This window comes from Sceloporus undulatus, chromosome 6, assembly GCF_019175285.1.
Source record: "Sceloporus undulatus isolate JIND9_A2432 ecotype Alabama chromosome 6, SceUnd_v1.1, whole genome shotgun sequence".
Taxonomy (NCBI): domain Eukaryota; kingdom Metazoa; phylum Chordata; class Lepidosauria; order Squamata; family Phrynosomatidae; genus Sceloporus; species Sceloporus undulatus.
Window position 1 is genome coordinate 85,561,700 of NC_056527.1, and position 15,115 is coordinate 85,576,814.

Sequence of the window (15,115 nt, forward strand, 5' to 3'; positions counted from 1 at the left end):
GCAGTTAAAGATATAATCCAGTCTGAGGCTGGGGATCCTGGGACTTGAAGCTAGGGAATCATGGGAGTTGTAGTTCATTGTGGCACCAGAGTGCTCTCTCTCTCTCTCTCTCTTTCTCTCTCTGACAGAGAAGGCTAAATGTCTCGCAAACACTACAATTCCCAGGATTCCCTAGCACTGAGCCAGGGCAGTTAAAGCGGTGTCTTTAAGTCTATGGTTCACATAAAATCCATGGGAACCAACTAAAGAGGAGGAGGAGGAAGTTCAGTCTGCACTTTTCGTAGCTCTACGTTTAAGCACGTGACGTGCCTCGAACGTACTGACATACTTTTCCTATCTCTATGTTTATCTAACCAATTGGGAGGAGATTCAGTCTCAAACTTTTCATAGCTCTACGTTGACGTCCGTGACGTACCCTGAACGTCACGGAGTCACGTGAGAGAGAGCTTGAGGAACCGTTGGCGTGGGCTGAGGGGGGAAGCTAAGATGGCGGCGGCTGGAGGCGGAGGCGACTTGGACGGAGGTGGAGGAGGAGGAGGACATGGCGGCCCAGAGAGCAGCCACCTCGGGCTGGAAGGCGGTGAGGCCGGGGCCGCGGACGCGGAGCCAGACTCGGAGGTCTTTTCGTGCGTGGCCCATTGCTCCGAGTTGGCCTGCCGGCAGAACGAGCAACGGCGCTTGGGCCTGTTCTGTGACGTCACTCTGGCCTTCGTCGGCGGCGTCGAGGGAGTGGGCGGGGCCGCGGGTGTGGGCGGGGCTTCTCCGCCGCCGGCCCCGCCCCCTCGGGAGTTCCGCGCGCACCGCTCGGTCTTAGCCGCCGCCACGGAGTACTTCGCGCCGCTGCTCTCGGGAGACTTCGCCGAGTCCCGCTCGGGCCGCGTGGAACTGAGGAAATGGAGCTCCGAGGCCGGGCCGGACCCGGAGACTGTGGAGGCCGTCATCAGCTTCATGTACACGGGCCGCGTCCGAGTCAGCCCCGGCAACGTCCACGAGGTCCTGGAGCTGGCAGACAGGTGAGAACCATGGAGCAGGAAGAGAAAACAAGGGCCGTCCAGGACAGCCCCATTCTGCCATGCAGGAACTCCCAGTCAAAGCAACTCCAACAGAGGGCTATCCAGCCTCTGCTTAAAAGACCTCTAAGGAGGAAGACTCCACTACACTCTGAGGAAAGAGTGTGTTCCACTGTCGAACTGTCAGGAAGTTCTTCCTAATGTTCAGGTGGAATCTCTTTCCCTGTAGCTTGCATCCATTGTTCCGGGTCCTGTTCTCTGGAGCAGCAGAAAACAAGCTTGCTCCCTCCTCAATATGACATCCCTTCAAATATTTAAACAGGGCTATCATATCACCTCTTAACCATCTTTTCTTCAGGCTAAACATAACCAGCTACAGTCGTGCCTCATAGGGCATAGTTTCCAGACCCTTCACCATTTATTCGCCCTCCTTTGGACACGCTCCAGTTTCTCAGTGTCCTTTTTGAACTGTGGTGCCCAAAACTGGACACAATATTCCAGTTGGGGCCTGACCAAAGCAGAATAGAGTGGCACTATTACTTCCCTTGATCTAGACACTATACTTCTATTGATGCAGCCTAAAATCGCATTGGCCTTGTTAGCTGCCGCATTGCACTGTTGACTCATGTTCAACTTGTGGTCTACTTGGACTCCTAGGTCCCTTTCACACATCGTCTCATAGAGCCAGGTGCCTACCCTCAGGGTGAGCCAAGCAAGGCAGTGGCATCTCTAGGGTTGGCGTCACCCGGTGCTGTGACTCATGGTGCCCCCCCCACCTCCCTTGGCCTCTTCCCATTTCACATCCTTCACCCTTAGCAATGCTTTTCTGCACTATAATTCCCACAAACCACTGAATGTCATGCTAATACGCTCATTTCTCCACTTTTGTAGATTTGATATTTATTTATTTATTTGCAGTATTTATACCCTGCTCTTCAGCCCTAAAGGCTTTCAGAGCGGCATACAGATAGGTATTCAGATGGTTCCCTGCCCTCAAGCTTACAGTCTAAAAAGACATGACAGAAAAGGAGAAGGGAATGGTGGTGGAGAAGGGGATCAGTCCGGTGGTTCTTCTCTCCCTCTGAGGCCTGGACCAAGGCAGATGGACTGGAGGGAGGGCCCTTCTTCTTGCTCTGGCTAGCCCTGATGGAGTTCAGCCTGCCATTTCACTCCCTCCCAGGCTTGGATGAGGCAAGGACAATCTTGCAGCAAGGATAAGGGACATATCACTGCCCACATGTTGGACTACAGCAACTATCATCCACTATCTCTAGATGGCCTGACTTCCACTGAGGCAACTTGCAGCCCAGATAATATCAGGAAAAGTAACAGGTTTTCCCGCTTCTGCCTTAGAATCTAGTAGCAAGTGTATTCCTTGTGTGAAAACTGGCCTGAATTGGTTTAAGTTACGGCAATCGAAAAGTATAGTCCTTTATCTTACAACCTGGGAAGCCAGCCTTCTGAATGGCTATATATATAGGGTTGCATTTAATTTTCTTATTGCTACAGTAAAGGGATGAAAAAAATTATATAGTTCTGAGTTGAGGGATAAGCTGTTTTCTTTGTCTAGACCCCAGTAAGTTGTAGCCAGTTGTGACAAATGCAGAAGTTATTAGAAGGAAGAACCCATAGTGATGCCCACAATGGCATGTTTATAAAGTCTTAGGTTCAGTTCATGGCATCTCTAGCCAAAGGATCTTCAAGTACAGGAAGAGCCTTTCATGAATCACTGGTGAGTCAGCCCTAGATGGAGATGATAGTCTGACTGCATATAAATAGGGTGAGCGGGATGAGAAAGTTTATCTAAAACCAGAGAGAATCAGGATAGAGCCATACAAATGGTTATGCAGATACCTGTGTAGTCCTCACAGAAATCTTTCTGTGCTACTTATACTGTGAACAAATTATGGCTCTTCTGGGTTGTTATTCTGTAATGCTGAACCATCAAAGCAGGTGTGAGAAGTTGTAGGAAGGATAGGAAGGATAATGACACTTGTCACTATTATTTGTTTGCAAAGTGAAAAGCATGCTATCAGTTGTTTCTACCCCTCTCTGGACTATTTCTCATCTGTCTTTTTATTTTGCAGGTTTTTATTGCTACGTTTAAAAGAGTTCTGTGGGGAATTCCTTAAGAAGAAGCTGAGCCTCTCCAACTCAGTGGCAATCCATAGCTTAGCTCACATGTACTCTTTGAACCAGCTTGCTTTGAAAGCTGCTGACATGATCAGGAGGAATTTCTACAAAGTCATCCAAGATGAGGAGTTCTACACTTTGCCGTTCCACCTCATAAGAGACTGGCTTTCAGACATAGAAATCACTGTGGATGCAGAAGAAGTGCTGTTTGAGATGGTTTTAAAGTGGGTTCAAAAAATTCCTGATGAGAGAGAGAAGTATTTTGTGGAACTCTTTAAACTTCTTCGTTTATCACAAATGAAACCCACTTATTTGACCCGACACGTCAAATCTGAAAGGCTTGTATTCAACAATGAAGCATGCCTCAAACTTGTGTCAGAAGCAGTGGAAAGCCATGCACTCAGGGCTGAGAATCTGCAGTTAGGTACACTCCAACAAGTTACTTCTCCCATAACCTCACTGCCTCGCTTTGGGCAAAATATGGATGTCATCATGGTCATTGGTGGTGTGTCTGAGGGAGGTGACTACTTGAGTGAGTGTGTGGGTTATTTTATTGATGAAGATAGGTGGGTGAACTTACCACATATACATAATCATCTCGATGGACATGCTGTTGTAGTAACAGAATCCTATGTTTATGTAGCAGGTTCCATGGAGCCTGGTTTTGCCAAGACTGTGGAAAGGTACAACCCAAATCGAAATGTTTGGGAGCAGGTTTCTAATCTGATAACCAGGAAGCATTCCTTTGGCCTTACTGAGGTAAAAGGGAACTTGTACAGCATAGGTGGGCATGGGAATTTTATTCCTGGCTTCAAAGATGTAGCAGTCTACCATCCTGATCAAGACAAGTGGCACAATTTGGAGTCGGCGCCAAAAATACTCCGAGATGTTAAAGTGATCACTGTAGATGACAGGTTTGTTTATATGGCTGCCCGCACACCCGTCGATGGGGATAATGAGGAAGGCTTAAGGAGTGTCATTGTCCGATATGATGCAGATGCAAGACAGTGGCAGGATTCTGAGTCCCTCCCTCTCCTTGACAATTATTGCTGCTTTCAGATGGCTGTGGCCAACACCAACTTTTACCACACAGCCTCATGTTGTCCCAGAAGTTATTCTCTGGATCATGAAGAGGTCACAAGAAAAATCTCTGGTCAGGTGTCTGATGACATTCTGGAAAGCTTGCCACCAGAGGTGCTTAGCATTGAGGGGGCAGCTGTCTGCTATTACAAAGATGATGTCTTTATCATAGGTGGGTGGAAAAATAGCGATGACACAGACAAACAATACAGGAAAGAGGCTTACCGCTACTGTGCTGAGAGGAAACGTTGGCTGCTGCTCCCTCCTATGCCCCAGCCACGCTGCCGTGCCACAGCCTGCCATGTGAGAATCCCCTTCCGATCCTTGCATGGTACGCAGCGATATCCAATGCCGCAAAATCTAATGTGGCAGAAGGACCGGATTCGGCAGATGCAAGAGATTCACCGTCATTCCTTAAGTTTGCGGAGAATGCCACGGTCCCAGATTGAGTGCTGACATAAATAAAGGCCTGTCTGTGTTGTCATGCAAAACATGGGACTTCTAACAGTAACCTAAACTGCTCTGTTTAATCAATGGAGGGAGAGCTAATTTTCTGAGTGTTAAACAGTTTGCCAGGATTGCAAGTACCATAGGAAAACTTCAGGTATATTAGCCATAACATGAAGGTAGGCTCACTTACAAAATCTCCAAAGGGCCTTTAGTTTTCACCACAGCAAAGTTAGGATTCTCTCAGCTTGTAGATGTATCTGGGAAGTATAGAGATTCAGCATTGTCTCCCCTCCTTTCCCCAGAAATTTCTGTATTAAGACATTTATGTTCCAGTCAGGGGTGTGAGAGAATTTCTCTGAGCATTGGGCCCCTCACTCCTCTTAAAACCTTATACTAGCTACGTGAAGTATTATGTTTCTACTTATTTTAAAAGATAGCTAATATAACATCATTTCAGAGTTTGCTTTTTAAAAAGCCATCTGTTTACTGCTTTTCCAATGTTACTTTCTTTTTTTTTTTTAAAGTCTGCAGTTGCTGTGAGTCTACTTGTTTCTCTTGGAGCCATGTGCAATAGTTAAAGAATAAGCCCCTATATAATGAGGAGTAAAGCACAAACCTTTCTAAGAACTTCAAAACGTTCCATGCTTATAAATATTTTATAGTTGTATTTATCTAGAATATTTGTGTTTACAAAGACGTTATTAGCGAAAGCAGTACTTTTTAATGGTTGGATACTCAGTCCTGTATTGAAAGGTGAGGGTTTCACCATAAATGAGTGATGTGTATTTCTACTTTGGAGTAGTCCCTTTGATTTAAAAACATGTATAATGTAAATGGTTCTGGATTGTGGCCTTAGAATGAATGGAAAGACCAAAAAATTCAATACTACATAGCCAAATTTGTAATATGAAGGAATTAGAGATTCACTGATGCAGGGATAAGGCTGAATAAATTCTTTGTGCTTGTGTTCAAGCAAGTAATATAGTAAATCTGAATAGGGGGAAAAACACCACCCAACCTGCCTTTGACAATCAAATCACTTTGCCTTCATGATATGCCATTCCTTGTTTGGACTTGTATCTGAGTACTTGACACTTTAGATGGAGTGGAAATGTTGCCTCCATTTTTGATAGTAAGGATCCTACCCCCCCCCCTCCTCAAATGTCTTAATTGCCTCTTGGCAGTAAATAAAGTTCATTCTCAGAGAACAAGTTCTAGTGGTAGATGTCCTCTGTTGCCCTTTTTCCTTTAAGTAAACAAGATCCTACGTTTCCAGAGCAATTATATATTATAGGACATATATTTGGAGCAATTTAGGAATGTATTTAAGTTTTGAAGCTTCACCAAATTCTTCTGCAGGCAGAGAAATTATATGGTAAAGGATTCATAAAACTCTTCATCCTAACCTAGGTTGGTCCAACAAATATTTCATTTTATCTTTGTGCATTCTGTCCTTTTAGGTTCAGTACGCACCAATCCCGCTGATATATGACTTTTTTTTCAAGGCAGTTTCTCAGAGGATTTCCCTGGGTATCATCTTTTATTTCTTTCACCCATTCACTTCCCCAATACCCAACTAGATTCTGATGTTTTTGGCCCTCCTCTATTGTTCTCTGCACAGTTTGCTCCAGGAGCCATTTTCCAGTTAAACTAGTTTCATCTAGTAAGAGCAACTGAAGATCTAAAAGATTTCTTTGCCTGGATTCCTGTCTTCCTGTGTTAATTGGTTTCTCCCTCATTTAGCCAGTTAAGGCTTGCACTGGGTGCATTGAAATGGGACAGAGGGTAAATCAGTAGATGAGAAATCTGCATTGACCAAGATTATTACAGAAACTCATTATATAGTGGTGTTTCAAATAGTCAGTGTCTTAAATTTTGGAAAGCACTTAAGTATTTTTAAAGGAAAATGTTACTTTAAGGACTGACCATTCTTGTTTTCCAATTTAGCAAGAAGCCTAATCCATATCTGAGATATTGGGGTAAGTCTTTCAACTGCATGGATGTGCACAGGTTTTCTTGATTTGTATTTGTTCTCCTAATATTACCCTTTACAGTATACACTTTGGGTTAGAAACTTGTGTGCATTAAATCACAGTCTAATTCAAGTTCCTACTAAGTCACAGACGTTTAACAACCCAAACATCTCCACTTGATTCATTGCAAGATATATTGTGTATATATCAGCCAATTATTTATGGAGAATATAAATGCTTCAGAAGGCTTATTGTGAACCTGTTGAAAACCCACTGACACTGAAAACCCAAAGCTGCAAGGCTCTGTGCAGATGTACTCAATTATTAGCAGGTGTGCTAATTAATAAAATAAACTAAGATCTTTATTTAATATCAGTTGTGGGCATTTCTGCATGAAAAAAAAACTAATCATGTTTAGCTATGGAATATAGTTTCCTGAAGTCTGAATTTCTTGGTGAGATTGCTCACAGCTTCAGAATTAGAGTCCCCTTGTTGAAGGTGATAATAAAGCAGTTTCAGCTTGTAGTCTAGATGGGACCATACATGTTCCTGTAACTGAAAAGTAACACAAGTTTTTGAGACTTCACGAAACATATGTTTAGACTGCAGTGCAAAATGGTTGATAGTCTCCACGAATGATTTAATATACTGACTGTATTGATTAGTGTTAATTAACGTGTCTATACAACTGTTCAATTTGGCTGGTCAGCTTTGCTTTTTTTTTTTTTTAATTAACTTGTAAGCTACATTGGATGTTGCTTGTGATTGCCAGTCACTTACAGTATACAGATGTCTACACGCCTTGCTTGGAGATTTCAGTTTGCATGGAGAGTTAAGAGCACTCTAGAGATCCATTGTGCCACATGTAGTGTCAGATGTTGGAATTTCTAAATGTCAAATCTGGATGTTAGGCTACTAACCTGTTTCCTTGTTCGGAGTGCCTCTCAGCTCCTGTTCAGCACAGCTCTTTTGCTGCATGCAAAAGTCTTGTCTCGCCTTGTCATGTGATTCCTTGTCAAAATAAAGTAGTCACCCAACACAGAGAAATCCTTCAGTGGGCCATCCAAACTGTGTTCCTACATAGAAAAGGCTGACAACCCAGTGTAGTGGGAGGGGGGCGATGTAGAAAACTTTTTAAATTCCAGATCCCCTAGTGACCATCCTCCAGGCTGATAGAGTCTGAGAACTGTAGGTCAGAAAGGAACTTTTCAAAGCTCTGTCTTAAAGACTGTTCTACTGCAGTCAGTGGGACCTGTAAGTAAAGATAGTCAAGATTAGGCTGCTAGCCATAGACAGGAGTCCTTCCAGAAACATAAGGCTCATAGGGAATTGCATTTGAGGTTCTTCAGGATAGGCAAGCATGCCAGCTTTCAGGAAACTTAGGAGAGAAATCTCTTTTAAGCTACACTGATTCTGAGCTATGGTGGAATGCATGTTTCACACTCTGCCTTCCTCTTGTGACACTAGTGGAGTAGAGTAGAGCTTTTGATGATGCCTGAACTGACATTATTAATGAAGTAATCTTGTCTGCTGGTTATCATATATGTCCATAATCTTCCAAATGCTGTATTAAAACTCATGTCATGTGTGCGTGTTTCAGCGACACTCATCTTTAAATGATAAAAGAAACAAGCTACCAATACAGTTTTATTCAGGTAATATCTGCAACATTGCCACAAACGATCTCTTTGGATATCACTGCAGCCTCTACCATAGAGGACAAATTATTTAAAAACAATTTTTTTTAATTTGCAGTTGATGATCCACTTTCAGCAGGTCACACAGAATGTCACTGGTACCTCCCTCCTTATGCAAGCATCAGCTGTGCCAATTGCTTTTTGCCCCCTCACAAGAGACTTATGGCACTGTAGCTATTTAGGTAAGAAGAGAAACAGCAGGAGATGCCCTGCTGTTTCCATGCTTATCCAAGTCCCATCAGGGTCTGAAGCAAGATTATGCCTCATCTTTGAGCTCTCCATGCTTATTAGAGAGTTTCAGGAGAGGTGCAATTTTCTCACACAGGAAGGAAGCTTTGGAGAATGACAGAAGCAGCTGAAGAAAAAACTGTTAAAGAGAGCAGAAATATTTTTCTCATTTGTAGGAGGAAAACGGGTTATAATATTTTGCAAATCAGAACAAGTGTTTGCCAACTCTTTGAGCCTTAGGATCAAATGTGGCAATCTTATGAGAGGCAAGGTTTGCAGAGTGTTTTTTCAGGATAGAAGGAGCAGGAGAGAGTGTTTTGTAAACCCCACCTTTCCTTGCTCAACGAATAAGCAAACACTGTTCTGACATGTGGAAAGCATGGGGAAAGGTCTGAAACAATGGGTATTTGTACTGCTTTTTCTGTCCCTTCCCTGCAAAGCATTCAGCATTTTGGAAGGATCTTTCCTTCTTTGTGTCCTCTAGAGTTACAGTGGGCTTGGAAGTGAGAATTTGACTTCAACTCTGATGAGGGTGAAGGGGAAGCTAGAATTGGTGGTAAGAACAAGTATAAGTTTGTTGGCATTTGATTTTGCAATCATAACATTCCAAAGTGTGGGCAAAGCTGAAATGGTGGTATGCACATCATTGTTTCCTCTGCTGTCCTTATTCTGAGACACTTGCCTCAAAGCTATCCTTGTTCTTGGCAGTTTTGCCAATGCAGCTTTATGCCGAGCCCCAATAATATAAAAATAAATACAGGAGTTAGTTGATAATCCTAAAAATTCTTCATGGATCAGTTGGTTTTTAAGGCAGCACATCCCCCCCCCCCACTTCAACCCCTACTTACCTTGTGTCTGTTGCTCAATAAATGGGGCAACGTCATCCTCATATACTAAAATGAGACTTCCCTGCCTTCAGGTAGAATTGTCTTGAAGAATATGTCCCTAGAATCTATTTTAAAAACTTGCTATTCAGTATATGCTGTATTAAAGTTCTGTAACACTAAATGTGATTTCAATAAACATTTTATTTCTCTATTTCTGTCTTACTTGGTTCATGTTAGTGGTCCAAATTGCATATGGACAGAAAACTGCCTGGCTTTGATGAGGATGGCTTCTGTCTCTTAGTTTATATCCCAGATATAGTTACTTCAATTAGTACAATGAATTGAAACAAATAAGTATAACTTCATTATCTTTTTGTTTCTTGGTTGCACAGTGCGGCACAAAATGTTGCTGCCATAAACACTGACTGGGGTCTGACCTGTTGGTAACTGAACAACAGCAACAACAAAGCCTTATGGAAAAACAATTCTTATCTTCATTTCTGTCCCACCTTTCTTCCAGTGCTGGGATTCAAGGCAGTTTAGAAGAAAATTAACATGGGCACACAATGACAACAACAAAGAGATTAAAAACATTCAAAAATGTGTGTGGCGGAGAGAGAGAGAAAAAAACCAAAAAGCTAGGTGCAGTAGCTATGAAAAAAATGAATTCCTTATTAAAGAATCACTGGGGTCTAAATTAAAGTGGCTCTGAAAGGACAGGTTTCCAGGTCCAGCTCAGGAATCAACCTGCCATTTCTAAGTTTTTAATGTTTCTTGTCAGTGATGAAGGAATTAGCTTTTCTCATAACAGTTGCTATTCCACTTTCACAAGCAAAATGTGGAAAGTTGAATCACCAAGGAGGCAGTATGGTGTATTTTGGCCTGCAGAGCTGATCGTGGAAGCCCGTAATAAAAACCTCTGTCTGGCATAGTGCAGCATCTGCATCACTTGCTAAGTGTCCACCTGAAGCCTAAAAGGGCAGTGAATGAATAGCATGTATTGATACTATTTTGTTAAGAAGAACAAGTGGAACCTGCAACAAAGGGAAGTAATAGTGCCACTATATTCTGCTTTGCTGGTCCACATCAGCCAAACTATTCAGAGGCGTGGTATGGGTCTCCTGGAGTGTATGTATGTGTATGTAGGGTGGGGTAGGGATTTGCTGCCCTTGCAACTCACTGCAACCTCCAACTTTTGCCTCACTTTCTCTCACTGATTCTAGGGGCGCAGGAGTGGACATTTCCCCTCCACACACGTAACTTCTGTGGAACCATGAGAAACCAATCATGCTCCCCAAATTCTGTGTCATAGCATGGGAAAAAGGCACTTGGCCGTGTACTTTTTCTTGAAGCTAAAACACATAGGAGAGTTCCAAGGATTTCCTAGTACTGAACCTATGCAGTTAAAGCCGTCTCAAATTAGATTATTTCGGCGGTGTCAGTCATGCTACCAGCTTTTTGGTTGCACCTGAATTGCAGAAACAATCCAGTTCGACAACGCTTTAACTGCCACAGCTCAATGCTATGCCACTCGGTAGATTGTGGTTTTGTGAGGCATTTGGCCTTGTCAGAAAGCTCTGGTGCCACAACAAACTACAAATTCCAGAATTCCACAGTATTGGGTTACTTGCTGCATCTGCACTTCAGAAATAATCCAGTTTGACACTGCTTAAACTGCCACAACTCAGTGCTATGGCATCTGGAGATTCTGTTTTTTTGGGAGGCATTTGGCCTTCTCTTTTCAGAGAGCTCTGGTGCCACAACAAACTACAAATCTCAGAATCCCACAGCAGTGAGACCTGACAGTTAAAGCAGTGACAAACTATTATTTCTGCAGTGTGTTTTGGACCTACCAAAATTCATGTTACCAGCTTCTTGGCACTGCAGAAATAATCCGTCTTGAGACTGCTTTAACTGGCACGGCTCAATGGTATGGCACTCATGGGCTTGTGTTTTTTGTGAGGCATTTCACCTCCTCTGTCAGAGAGCCCTGGTGCCACAACAACAAACTACAATTCCCAGGATTCCCTAGCACTGAACTGGGGCATATAAAGCGGTCTCAAACTGGATTGTTTCTGCAGTGTGTTTTGGACCTACCAGCTCAGTGCTATGGCACTCTATGGCACACTCAGCGCTATCGTCCAAAAAGGTCTCAGCACTGCTTTTCAGGTCCAAAATACACTGGAAAAATAATCCAGTTTGAGACTGCTTTAACTGCCCTGGCTCAGTGCTGGGGAATCCTGGGAATTGTAGTTTTGTGAGACATCCTTCTCCGTCAGAGGCCTTTGGTGGCACAACAGAGCACAATTCCCAGAGCCCCATAGCAGTGAGCCTTGGCAGTTAAAGTGGATTATTTCTGCAGCCTCAAGAGCCCTTTGCACACCAACAACAGCCTGATGCCTTTCACCATTTCCTCCTTTCCAGAGATTAAAACACCATCAAGACCAGAAATATATTTGTTAAATATGCTAAACATATTACCCCCAGACATAGAAAGGAAATGGTGGAGAGTTTTACTGTACTGTATATGACTTCAGCAGCAAGAATAATGATAGAACAGTTATGGGAAAAAGCAGAACTCCCAACGATAGATGACTGGTTAATGAAATTATCATAGAATCGTAGAGTTGGAAGAGACCACAAGGGCCATCCAGTCCAACCCCCTGCCATGCAGGAAATCTCAGTTAAAGCATACCCGACAGATGGTCATCCAGCCTCTGCTTAAAGACTTCCAAAGGAGGAGACTCCACCACTCTCCGAGGGAGTTTGGTCCACTGTTGAACATCCCTTACTGTCAGGAAGTTCTTCCTAATGTTGAGCTGGAATCTCTTTTCCTAGCTTGCATCCATTGCTCTGGGTCCTAGTCTCTGGAGCAGCAGAAAACAAGCTTGCTCCCTCCTCAATATGACATCCCTTCAAATATTTAAACAGGGCCATCATATCACCTCTTAACCTTCTCTTCTCCAGGCTAAACATCCCCAGCTCCCTAAGGCGTTCCTCATAGGGCATGGTTTCCAGACCCTTCACCATTTTAATCGCCTTCTTCCTTTGGACACGTTCCAGTTTCTCAATTTCCTTTTTTAATTGTGGTGCCCAGACCTGGACACAATATTCCAGGTGGGGCCTGACCAGAGCAGAACAGAGTGTATTGGACAAGCAAGATATGAACAGATTAACTCTGTGGTTAAATCACAAGGACATAGAAAAAACAAAGGAAGAATGGTTTCCGATAACTGATTATTGCAAAAAGCAATGGAAATGACAAAGCAAGTTTGAGTTAAGAAAGAGAGACATTGGACCTTGTCACACGTGGCGGGTTTTGCAGCTCAGATCCACGGTCACTCCTGTTCTAGCAGTGCAAAGCGTGATGTTTTTTCACACCAGATCCAGAGTCACTCCTGTCTAGCAATGCGAATTAAGGTTAAAACGTGATGTTTTACCACAGCTGGTTGCCTTTCTGTTGCCCTTCCGAATTGAGGGGGAAGTGAAGTCAGTTCTATTCCAAACAAGTCACGTGATGCAGATTCAAGCAAAGCGGAGTGAGTGCACACCGGAGAGTTCAACGATTTGAATCGGCACCCTTGCACATGTTCAGTGGGGCTCTGGACACTGTCCTCCTTCCCTGCCCCCTCCTTAGCTGTCATCCTTCATGGGGTGAAGAAGCAGTGAGGGGATGATGGGATAGGTCGCTGGGGGTTGCTGGGGCCAGGATTGGGATGCAGGAGAAGGCAGGGGATGATGGGATAGGTCGCTGGGGGTCCCTGAGGCCAGGATCGGGATGCAGGAGAAGGCAGAGGATGATGGGGATGATGGGATGGGTTGCAGGGTGGCACAGGGGGCGAGATGGCATGAAGGAGGAGGAGGGGGATGATGGAGCAGAATGCAGGGGGCCAAGAGGGGGTGACATCGGAGTGGTTTTCCACACCAGATCAATTCAAAGTGCAATTGAAGTGATCCTGGAAGCGAATTCTGTGAAGTCACTTTTTTCCTGTTTTACCAAAATGAGGGGTCACTTTGGAATCACTGCGGAAGCACCTCACAAGGGGCTCTCATAGAAAGGAATGGCGTCTGATAATACATTCATGTTATGACATGAATGCGCGTCGTTAGAAGTGCAGTCACGTCGGAAATGAGCCGGAAAATCCGCAAAAAGCTCTGTGTGATATACTCCATTATGAGATAGAACATTAGAAAAAATACCAGTAGTTGAAACACGGAATTGTGCCAAGGAAATCTTGATGAAATACTTTGAACGGGACAAATCAAAGACAAAAAAAATGCTTATGTTGTAGTGATAGGCTTTATGTTGTTGTCGTCATCATCATCATCATTTATATCCTGCCCTTCTATGAAATGCAATCGGGGCGGCTTACAACATTAAAATATACATACCAAAACCATCATTCCCACCCCACCTTAAAATACAATTAAACAGATTAAAATTAAAACATACATAAAATTCACAAATCCACAAAAATTCACATATAAAGAGTGGCTATAGCGAAGTTTTCATTTTATGAAAACTAAGGAAGTTTAGTCGACAAAATATCAACATTGTCATTAGTAGTTATTAATACTGAATTATAGAAGATATTGTAAATGTTATAATGTAGTGATTAGGCAATTTAAGAGTGTAGTGGTAAAGTATGAATTTTGTGATTGTAAGAGTGTAATAACTGAACAGAAGTTTGTATTTTATATATAGATAACATTTTAAAAAAAATGTTGAGATAGGAAGGCGAGAAAAGAGCAGCTTATCGGTCCTAAACAGGAGGTCAACTTCACCGCCGGGGAGGAAGGAATGTTGTCCTCAAAGGACAACAAATTGCCCTGGCCTTGAATGACTTAAAAGTTGACAACAGCAAGAATGACATTTGCAAAACACTGGAAAGAGCCAGAAATCCCAAATATTGATGAATGGCTTTTAAAAGCCCTAGAATGTTATTGAAAATGATAAAATAACCATGTTGATAAGAGATGAATTACGGTAGTTAAAGAAGAACAGATAGGGGATCCATTATTGAAGTTCTGTAAAAAGAGATGGTCTCATAATTTATTATGAAATGATTACAGCATGAATGACTAATGTATTATGTATACAGTTGGATTATAAATTAATTACGAATGGAGAAAAATAAGACTATAGAAATGTACATAGTCCAAAAAATTATATATATATATATATATATATATACACACACACACACACACACACACACACACAGTCAGGTGGAGATGGAAATAGAGAAAGAAAGAGGAATATATGAGTAAATGCTGTAAAGGAAGTTACAACTACACTTGTCCCTCCATATTCGCTAGGGTTAGTGGCACAAGACCCCCCCGTGAATATGGGAAAACTGCAAATAACAAAAATGCCATGTGTTTACCTGAGAGGATACCTCTCTAGGAATCTCTAGGTCCTCCAGTGCAACTCTGTGGTCAACCTCTGTCAGACATTGACCATAGAGTTATGCTGGAGGAGCTACAAATGCCTAGCGGAGTGTCCTCTCTAGGAATCTCTAGGTCTTCCAGTGCAACTCTGTGGTCACTTTCTGCCAGACATTGACCATAGAGTTATGCTGGAGGAGCGTCAAAGGCCTAGCAGAGTCCTCTCTAGGAATCTCTAGGTCCTCCAGTGCAACTCTGTGGTCACTTTCTGCCAGACATTGACCATAGAGTTATGCTGGAGGAGCGTCAAAGGCCTAGCAGAGTCCTCT

General features: G+C 43.1%; 1 protein-coding gene across 1 annotated transcript; it reads left to right on the forward strand.

Annotated features, from left to right (window-relative positions):
- Positions 1-439: 439 nt before the first annotated feature.
- KLHL11 (kelch like family member 11) lies at positions 440-5,672 on the forward strand. The gene is made up of 2 exons (XM_042475811.1): positions 440-1,013; positions 3,098-5,672. The coding sequence occupies exons 1-2, from the start codon at positions 487-489 to the stop codon at positions 4,677-4,679; spliced, it is 2,109 nt and encodes a 702-aa protein (XP_042331745.1). The 5' UTR covers positions 440-486; the 3' UTR covers positions 4,680-5,672.
- The last annotated feature ends 9,443 nt before the right edge of the window (positions 5,673-15,115 follow it).